Consider the following 10,953-nt stretch of genomic DNA (forward strand, 5'->3'; position numbering starts at 1 on the left):
AAATAAATAATTATGTTATAATTGCATCTACTAATGCCATATCATGTAGTTTACGACCACTGGCGTACTCAAGGCAGGGTTGTAAATTAGGAGATAGATCCGTTCGTTGACAATGCTGTCTAGTAAAATCCCCATTGAGAAACTCGTGGTTATGCCACTGTTACCAACTATGATTTCAAAGATCCCTTTCCCTTGACAATATATATATTATAATACAAAAATGTAGTAAACCGCAAGAGACTGTCGAAAACAATATTTTCTAGAATTGACAAAGTCCTGTCTATATCACTGATCAAGGATCAAACATAAAATAACGTTTATAAATTAAAAATGTAAGATTAGTAATTAGCTCTTCTATTTCTCTAATAAAAATATAATACCTACCTATATCTGATATAATATAAATACAAAATATAATACATAAGACAAAGAACATTATAGGGAGAAGCGATGTCATACAAACAATTTTCTGTGTCATGTAGTCCTGATTATACAAGCAGAGTGGGTACTTAAAATTCATGTATGTTGGAGTTAAACATATTAACGTAATATAAAATTTAGTCTGATATAACAAATAATATAAAATTGCATTCCATTTAAAATATAATATTAATCATGTAACATATATCATACACAATAATCTTTTCAATCTAAACAGTTCCTAAACAAAATTCTTTTAATGAAACCAAAAACTTATCGTATTGCATTTACTTTCTTAATATTTGGGAAGATAAGAAGAATATTTGGGTATATTTGGGATATATATATATATTTTTAAAAAATATTTGATGTTGTAATGATATTTTTCCGTTTAGGTTAACCTTTAATAGACTATCGAAAGTTGCTTTATAATTAATAAAAAGGTGATGGCTGTCAATATCTACATTCAGAAAAATATGCTCTAAGCACATACTGGTTAAATTGATCTATTTTTTTTGTTTAAAATATTTTAGCTCATGTAGTAGAGAAGATATAAAATCCAATATGAGGTATGGTTGAACTAACATGATGTATTAACCCGAGTTTTAGTAAAAATCTGGTTAAATCAACTAAACTAGTTTTCTGAGTTTAGTTCGTAAGCTTTATCCAAGATTTGTCACAGTGTGAATATGTGGTGAATGGTGGAGCGACCATATAGAAATCTGCACTAATAACGCTCAAACAGTTAGTTGATATGTGGCTTCCATTTTTCACATAGTACAGTTTTTTAAATTGTTTTGTACTCAACAGATATTAGACTGATCCGGTGATCATAAACTACGATAATATCGTAGCGGGGCGTTAGCTTTTTGGCAAGGTGTTCACAATTTGATCAAAACAGAATTCCAACTATAACGTATTCCCCCTACTTTTGAGTTTTATCCTTTCCAAAAGCAAATAGCGTACAAGGCCAACAAAACAATTTATATAAATTTTCGCAGCTTGTGATCCACTGGTTTTCATGGTAAATAGCTGTAGGAAAACGGCGACTTACCACAGATTTCGACATTTTTACATCAGGCACCAAATTCTTCATATCTGGAATTGGTCTTTTCATTTCATGAATTAAAACCTTTTTTTTCAGAAGATCGTTTAAAAAAAGATATTTGAATCAAATCTTTAATCACACATTTAACCATTTCTAAATATTATTTTTCACTTCAAATTTCTTTAATTTTTTTCTTTACTTTTATCATTTGCTAGTATAAAATTGCAGTAGTGACTTTGTTTTTGGTTTATTTCCAACCTCTACATAAGAGTAAGAAACTCTCATGCATTCATTCACTCTTTTACTTTGTAATTACTATGCGCGGTTCAGTTTTTTTACTGAACCATTTGCCCATATAAAACGGTAACCGTGACTTTTATTGTATTTGCACGCTTTGTATGAACTTGCGGTTCAATTTGGTTGAGTGAACCTCTAGTCAAATGTAAAGCGATTTTCGCTCAATCATTTCTTTTCTCTTTTGTATTTACTTTGCATAACATTGGAAGTTCACTTTTTTTATTGAACCGCTTGCACGCATTAATGTAAGAGTTATAATTATTTTACGTACTTATTTTGCGGGGCTTGTTTCTCTTTTATTTTTATATTTGTTTGTATGTTTTGTGTTTATTCAATACTGAACATAGTCCCAATGTGAATGTTATTTCATTGGCATGCTTTATAAGCAGTGCGGTGCATTTTTTATTCTGAACCTTAGTATATTTTAAGAGGAATTTATTTGAAATAAATTATTTCTATTTTATTAATTATAAATAATGTTGGTGTAACTAACATATGTATGCGTGGTTTTGGTTGTATTATACGTTTTGTGTTTATGTTAATATGTTTGGAAAAGCTATTATAAAAAATGTTAAATAGCAAAATAGCGAGATTATTTACCTAATAAAAAAAAATCTAAAAAGGAAGCTTTGTTAAGGTGTTCTGTGAACACTCTGAACCATTCGACGCCTCGCCTCTGATATATATATATGTATTTGCGTAATTCGTGTGTGTTCTCCAATTTAAATATGGTTAAACGAATTAATCATTAATTTTACAAACAGTTTCTATATAACAACACAGATTGTATGACACAATATAACGCTTTGTATATACATATGTAAATTTATTACTAATAACTCTCACAAGTGTAAAAAATATTCAGCACTTTGCGCTTAATCGAATATAAATTAAATAAAAATTATTATGTATTTGAAAATGTAATATAAATAAAATAAAAAATATAAAAATGCAATTATTCATCACAAACAAAAACTAATCAGTTTATATAATTAAAACAGATATTTCTGTTGACTTTGTAGACTTTCTCCAGTATTATAAAGTACACTACTATAACATAAAATAAGTATATAAAATAGACTATAATATCTGTTATACATAAACGAACTCTGTAATTTTTATTTGAAATTAACAAATGAAATAAGTATTTTTATTTATATATTTTATTTTTTTAATATCATATTAAATAATATTATATAAAAGATAAAATGTTCTAAAGCATAAAAAAAATACCTATAAATTTTTTATGTTGATAACAATGATTATAATAAAAAAAATATTTTAATTAATTTTTATATGTAAATTTTTATATATAAATTTTATATGTTATATGTTAGTCATTTTGGATATCTTCAAAGCGATAATAGATGTCTAAAGCATACGAGTAGTTTTTTGGAAAAAGTATTTAAAATTTTTATTTTTAAAGTACGAAAATAAAATAAAAATAAAATTATATAAATTAATAGAATAATAGAAAATAAAATAAAAATAAAAACTGAAAATACCACTATTACATACAGTACATATAAGACAGGGCAGCTGTGAATTGAGCAGTCCAGAATATTTAAATTAAACGATATGTATGCTATATATGTAAGCATATTTCATATCAGTAACTCTGTTCATAGTTTATATAAAAACCTCAGTGCGATCTTTGAAGTAGTTAAACTATTGAAATTGTCCATAAAAACAATTAGATAATAATAAGACCCCACTCTTTAAATGACTTTTCCCTATTGAATTAATAAATACTTCATCGAAAGCGTTTTATGGCTGATCTAGCGATCCTCTCGGAATCACAGATAAGCTACACTAAAATTGTACATACACTTTTATATTGCTTCTAATGGATATTATATCAAAAAATTTATAATATAAAATCACTTTACATTTATTTTTTCCGCGCTCTTTTTGATTGGAAAGTATTTCTACTATTGAAAGTAATGTACACCATCGATATGGTCCAGCCCATTTGCTTATTTTTTATTACTTTAGACATATATTATGCCTTATTTATTGTATTATACAATAATTTTTAAAGAATCTTTTTCTTTTTATTTAGGATAAACAAGGAACAATCATACTACATTGATATTATGTGTAAAATAAATGGGTAAGTATAATAATACGGAACTCAGGAAATAGTCATAGGTTATGTGAAAATCTATGCACAGTAGACACTATGTTTTAAAATCCGTCATTCATTTTTCTACTATGTCATTTTATTGCTCTAGAATACTCTTACCTGGAGGTGCTGTACTTTTTGAGAAACATGAGAAATATAAAAACGATTGCATTGAGAGTGCAAAATTAATTTTTGAGATAGCACGGAAACAAATGGATCTTCCAATATTTTGTATTTGCTTAGGATTTCAATTAATGTTCCTACACTCAACCACGGGCGATGACACTAATACAAGACAGAATTGTGCTAAAGTAAATGGTTCCATGAATATTATTTTTGAAGAAGGTAAAATTAAACAAATTATATTTTCTAAAATATATTCTCAAATATATATAATATTTAATTTAATCGAAAAAAAATTATTGTCATAGAATATAAAATTTTTAATTTTAATTTTATATTTTATAAAGATTTTATTATTTTTATATTGCTATATAAATTAACTTGTTTTTTTAATTATATATAAATATATTATATATAACATATATAATTAAACTATGAAATAAATTCACTATAGTTTAGTTACTTGAGATATATGAGGCCAATTATTGTATACGTAATACTGGCTACTTATTGTTAGTTTAATCCAGGGCTGTCTAAAACACGGCCCACGGGCCTCATGCGGGCCGCGACATGTTTCTACTCTACTATAATTAGACAAATTTTTCTTTGTTATATTTTTGTAGCATCACATTAATTAATTTTTGTGGCATTCTAAATAAATAAATTAAAATGTTATTAAAATACTTTATTACATTTCACGTTAATTGATTTAATTGGCATGGACTTTAGTATATATTTCTTTGTATAACATCTAATATTAATACTGCTGATAGTGATAGAATTGTAACAGATAATGAAGACTTAATAAAACTAAATTTATCATTATCGCGTTATTTTTATTGTTCTTCGCAAATAGTATGAACGTATGTATGTATTATTTCTGCGGGCTTCCAACCTATTTAGGGATTTCTATTGGCCCGCGTTCTTATCTGGTCTGGACAGCCCTGGTCTATTCAATGTAAAATATTAATTGACGCTAGATGGTACGCATAGTTTTGTTAGTAAAAACTTCACAATTTTCAGCCTCGATATGTTGAAAATAAGTAAAATAGATTTAGATCGTAGTGGAAATAGTTGACTTTATTCAAAACTCAAGGACGATTCGACGTGCTAGGGAAATCGGAAAAAGATCTGAAATATAGTTGAAAAATAATTTACAATCAATTATTTCTTCATCGCTTATTATTTAAAATTGTTCTTAATTTTTTTTTTGTTTAGATTTTCGTAACTCTAAATTATTTTCCAAATTGAGTCAGGAACTGGAGAGCCAAGTACAACAAGAACGATGTGCACATCATCATCACCAGTTCTGTGTCACTAAAGAGGTAAAATAATTTTGTTAAAATTATTAAAATTATATTAAGTATTGTAACAAAATTTTAATGAAAAAAATTAGTAAATTATTAATAATATAATTTTATAAAGCAGTTATTTAACTATTAGAACGAATATTGTGCTTATTATATATTTGCAAACGAATAATTAAAATCCCTTGTTTATAAATGAAAAAACATTAAGAGGTTTATGCACAAGCGGAAGAAATACCTAGGAGGGTATTTCATGGATCATAAGGATCCAAGATTAGAAAAGATAGGCTCTATACTGTCTTTCATTGAAGAAATCGGACTTGGAGAAACACTCTAATTCGGCTAAGGGGCACAATAGATCTTTTAGGTCGCAGTGCACGACCTAGAAAAGAGGTTGAATAAAATGAATAAACGTTTAATTTAGTATAAAAAAAGAAATAATTTGAGTTTTATATAATTTGATTTTTATTTAGTTTTAATTAAATATTTAGTTGATACCAGATTTATATTATATACTTATGTCTTTTAAAATAAATTCATATTTATTTTATTTACATATTAAAGTCATAATGAAATCACTTTGTATATGTTTATTTTGTTTCTTGTTTTATTTTGTGTTTTTATTTTTGTTATATTATATTCAGATATTTTACTTTATTTTAAGTATATAATAATTGAGTTATATCTTTATTTTGGATATGTAGTCGTCTGGTAGAGTATCAATATATCACATATATTATTTATTGATTTAAATATTATATTTTAGATATATTTTATACTAAAATACATATTAGTTAATATATATATATATAATTTATTAAAATTTTATATATTATTTAAGAATATTAAATTAGGCATTTTTCCTATTATTCTTTTTAATTTCTATAGATTTTAAAAACATATAATATAGATGATCAATGGAAAGTTTTAGCAACTCAACGAAATATAGATGAAACTGACTTTATAACAATTGCTGAGCATAAACAGTACGTAAATCATGTTTTAAATTATTAATTATAATAATCTAATTAATTAATAATTAATTATTTATATTCATTTCTTTATCTTTTTTACATATTTTTTTAACAAAATGTTTTTTTTTCATTATTTTATTTACGTAACTCTTAAAGTTTTCCCTTTTTTGGCTGTCAATTTCATCCAGAACGTGCAGTTTTCGAAGATGTTTTCAAAGATGATTCTATGCATTCCGAAACATCTATAAAATTTGCTGAATATTTAATAAATTTTTTTATAACAGAGTGCGGAAAGAATAGTAATCGTTTTTTAAGTTCAAAAGAAAAGGAATTATGCTGTATTCAAAACTTCAAAGTGACTGACACAAAAGATTTGGGAGGACGCTGGAAGGAGTGTTATATATTTGAAGAAAATATAAATTACTCAAATTCGTGATAATTTTATTATTTTTAGCAGTTTTTTACCTTAGTTTTGTTAAAAATAATATATATTTGTTATCATATATACAATGTTTATAAGTTATTTAAATTATAATATATATGTGTTTTTATAACCACGAAAAATTTTCTTTTTATTGCCCCTATAAATATGCAAAAGAATTTGTTAATTGTTGATGTGTTCCTTAATATAAAGATATTTTTATGGAAGAGGCAATAAAACTGTGTAAAGTAGGTTCTATGCTATTTATTATTGACGGGCTTAGAAACTTACTCTAAGCCCAGAAGAAGCAGAAGAGACCCTTCGGTCGCAGTGCCACATTCCTTAACAATAATAATAATATAAAGATATGTACTGCAAAAATTATTACATGTGGAGGAGAAAGAGTAAGAAGATGATGGTGAAGAGGAGGAAGGGAATGAGGACAATAAGAAATTTTAATAAAATAAAGAGACAATATTACTAAGTTGTTCCAATTTGATGAGACTCTTAGTACTATATACAATAATAATTATCAATAATATAATAAAAGAAGTGTGACTTTAATTCACAGTCTTTCTTATATATATTTTACTAGAAAATAATCCCAATTTATACTTTTTATACTCATTTATACTCATCTTTAAATTTTTTTTTGGTTAAAGAAATAATTTTTATCAATTGCTAATTGTTCATATCATGATTACCTGTTGATTGCGATTCTTTATGATGTTACTGCCAATAAAATAAATTATCTTTAAGTTAAGTAAATTTCCGTCCATAACTCAGTTGAAACAATTGCAACATTAAGTCAACGAATAATTTAAGTTGCCCACAACAACAACAATTGTAACAACTGTAATGGCTGAAATATACAAATCAAGCGCTCATCATTTTAATCAAATATCTCTTATTTGTCAGATACATTTCTTTACCGTATCATATAAAAGTATTTTTCCACTGTTTCTTTGAGTTTTTGATTTAATTTGTATTTCATTTGAATGCGCTACAAAGAAAATTCTGACCTTTGGTTAGTGAGATGAGATACATGACATATTGTTTATATTATTAACTATGATTTAAAAGAAGAAAACACTTTTTCTACGTAACTAAATATGGTAGGAAGGGTTCTTGATTAATTAATATAGTTAATATAATATATTAATTCTAAAATTTATATATTAAAATTTGTTTATTGATTTGTAAAAAATAATGTGATGAAACTGTAATGCAACATACTTTTAGCTTGATTCATATTGTAATAATATATTTTTTATATATGAAGTTTTAAATAAAATTCAGAACTGTCAAACTCCAGATCAAACAAAACTGTGATCTGGAGTACAGATCACATTACCTTGGTAAGTAAGAGAGCTATAAATTTGCTTTTAACAATTAGAAAGAAAACGAGGAATTTTTTTTGGCGTCTTACCTGCAAATGATCTGAAAACTGTAGGGTATCTGTATCTGTAAGTTATTAATAGCCAACTCCATATAGTTTTATCAGTTATTATTTCATAGCTAAGAGTTTGTCAACTACCAAGTTCTATATACATGGAGATCTTTTTGATCACATTGATTAAAATAAATTTTATTAAATGATATAGTTTTTTCAGACTAATACATAAAAGAACTTGATCTTATTTATTAGAATCAAGTTCTCATATGAGTTCCGAAAATGACGTTTAGAGTTCATTTTCAAATGGACATTTACTTAATGTAGTGTAACTTTCTAGTCACTTCGCTTGCGACTTCCGTTTGCAGTTCTTTCCATCAAAGTCCATGCATTCCTTCTCCTTTTATGTTTCTATTTGATTGCTGCCGCTAAATCACACGCTGTGTAATAAAGTGAAATATCTTTTGGAAATTTTCCTCTATTGTCCAATTACAATACAAAGAATATTTTCATTAATTTCTGCTTTTTACTTAATTTGAATTTGCACAAATTTTATTATGACAACGAGTGGTTTTGAAAGAGTAAATATTATTCTTTTACTTAGAATAAACAATACATAAAAAAATAAAAATAAATATTAGTACTAAAAACAAAAACAAATAGATGTTTTTCTTAAATTAATTTATATTAAATCATTCCCATATAAAATATTTGTTTTTATCTTTAAATGAATTCTACATTAATTAGAATAAGTTCAAAAGTTAACACTTATACTGTAAAAAATGAGAAATAAACAAATTTTTGTTTAATAAATATTAATATTATCAAAGATAGAGAAGTAAAAACTTTCACACCTCAGATATTTTTTCATAAAAAATGATTTATTAGAAGTAGAAAGTTCCTTCAAATTTTGATTTTTAAATCATAAAGAACTGAGATACCAAAAAAAGAAAAGATTCGTAACCTAAAGAAAGTGAGTGAATGGGTGAGGGAGGTGGAGAGGGAAGAGTGAGAAAGAGAAAGAGATTTCTAAATCATAAAGCACTGAGAACCAAAAATAGAAAAAATTCCTAACCTAAAGAGAGAGAGAGAGCGTGGGTGAGGGAGGGGGGTGAGGGAAGAGTGAGAAAGAGAGAAAGATTTCTAAATTATAAAGAACTACGAACCAAAAATAGAAAAAATTTCTAATCTAAAGAGAGTGAGTGGGTAAGGGAGGGGGAAGGGAAGAGTGACAAAGAGAGAGGGAGAGAGAGAGAGAGAGAGAGAAAGAAAGAGATAGAGACAGAAAGCGAAATAGAGAGATAAAGGAGATGATACATAAAATTGATAAATTCGATAGGGCTTAAAGAAGAAAAAATCACCAAAACTATTTAATATTAAATATTGCAAGTAAAAAGAAAAAGTTTTACATGGTGGTATCCTAACCATAATGTCTCTAATTCTGGTTTGTACCGATTTGTATGAAGTGTTTTTAATATTAAAAATTTTTAAGTTAAAGGTATATATTAATCGCTTAAAAAATTGAGAGGAAAGTACTTAAACGTCAAGGGATAATAAATCAATAGGACTTAAATTTGTGTTAGCACTTAAGCAAGAAAACAGAGGAGAACCGTTATTTGGAGTAAAACTGTAACTGTGACACATAATTGTAATTATTTATGGAATTATTTGCGTATTTATGAGTTGAGAGTTGCTGTTAAGCACTCAGCTATATCCTAACCTCAATTAAGCAAGGTCAATTCATGTTGCATAGGGATAGATGTTTTCTTCCTAAAAATTTTAGGCGAGGCCTATTTAAAAACTTTTGTTTGTATTGTTTAACCGTGATCTCAAGACCTTGTCAGAGCCATTGAATCTAGGTTCTAAGTGCCATTCGTACTTCTAAACTAAGAGGAAAAGATAATCATGATTTAGTTGTAATATTTGTTGTATAGTAATATTTGGAAGGTTTAGTGAAGCCAAGTATTTGAAATGAATTTTTAATTTCAAATATTTGGAAATATGTAATAATAATTTTAAATATTTAAAATAATTTTAAATAATTTATATAATTTTAAAATATTTAATAAGAAAATATTTGATCAAAAAAGTTTTAAAAGAACTCGGACACTTACCAATATCACCCAAAACGTTGTCAATTTCTGTTAAACAAGTTGAGGTTGAAGAGATAACAATTATATAGTGTTCTTTTTGTTTAATATTTAAGTGATATATGATGTTTTCAATTTTCAGTACTTCTTCTAATAAATTTGTAAATTTAGGCATATATAATATAAATTTAAACTTATATGGAATGGTCTAACTGTTATTAACCATTACACCCAAATATTTTTTTATACAATTTTGTCGTCCTCTCTTCAATCAATTTGTGTCACCTTTGACCTAAAAAGTTTAACTACTTTACTTTAATATTTCTTAAAAAATATTATTATTATATTTTTATAAGCAAAATTATATTGAAAATAAGATATTAAGAAGACAATGAAATTAATGAAAATAAATCGAGTTTATTTTAACATAAATGAAATGTGAATAAACTCATAACGATTATTATATTACGTTTAAATGGTTCATTGGATATAATATTCAATATTTACTTGTAATATTATATGATGCAGTTAAAGGCAAACAATAACAATCGCCATTGATATTGTAAATGACGTCACTGGAAGAAATTTTTTATGAAGTGACTAAAAATTTGAACTCAAAGCAAACATTAAACCTAATTTCTTTACACATCTGAGTTGCCAGCAAATGTACATTAAAATATTAAGAAACATACACGATACACATAAGAATAATAAAATAATAACAATAAACATATACGCCCACTTACCTTTGTAAG

At 26.0% G+C, this 10,953-nt stretch overlaps 1 protein-coding gene across 1 annotated transcript; it reads left to right on the forward strand.

Moving 5' to 3' along the window:
* Positions 1 to 3,816: 3,816 nt before the first annotated feature.
* On the forward strand, positions 3,817 to 6,741 carry LOC119663654 (gamma-glutamyl hydrolase A). Its single transcript, XM_038073281.1, has 5 exons — positions 3,817 to 3,878; positions 4,000 to 4,235; positions 5,232 to 5,338; positions 6,209 to 6,306; positions 6,451 to 6,741. Exons 1-5 carry the CDS (start codon positions 3,862 to 3,864, stop codon positions 6,728 to 6,730), a joined length of 738 nt encoding a protein of 245 aa, XP_037929209.1. The 5' UTR covers positions 3,817 to 3,861; the 3' UTR covers positions 6,731 to 6,741.
* Positions 6,742 to 10,953: the final 4,212 nt, after the last annotated feature.

The sequence above is a fragment of the Teleopsis dalmanni genome, chromosome 1 (genome assembly GCF_002237135.1).
Source record: "Teleopsis dalmanni isolate 2A chromosome 1, ASM223713v2, whole genome shotgun sequence".
In the NCBI taxonomy this organism is placed as follows: domain Eukaryota; kingdom Metazoa; phylum Arthropoda; class Insecta; order Diptera; family Diopsidae; genus Teleopsis; species Teleopsis dalmanni.

What these genes read in the sequence shown, in the direction of transcription:
- LOC119663654 (XM_038073281.1), top strand. An exon ending in AGTTCTGTGTCACTAAAGAG is followed by an intron (nt 5,339 to 6,208) that starts GTAAAATAATTT and finishes TAATTTCTATAG; the next exon opens with ATTTTAAAAACATATAATAT. An exon ending in ACAATTGCTGAGCATAAACA is followed by an intron (nt 6,307 to 6,450) that starts GTACGTAAATCA and finishes TAACTCTTAAAG; the next exon opens with TTTTCCCTTTTTTGGCTGTC.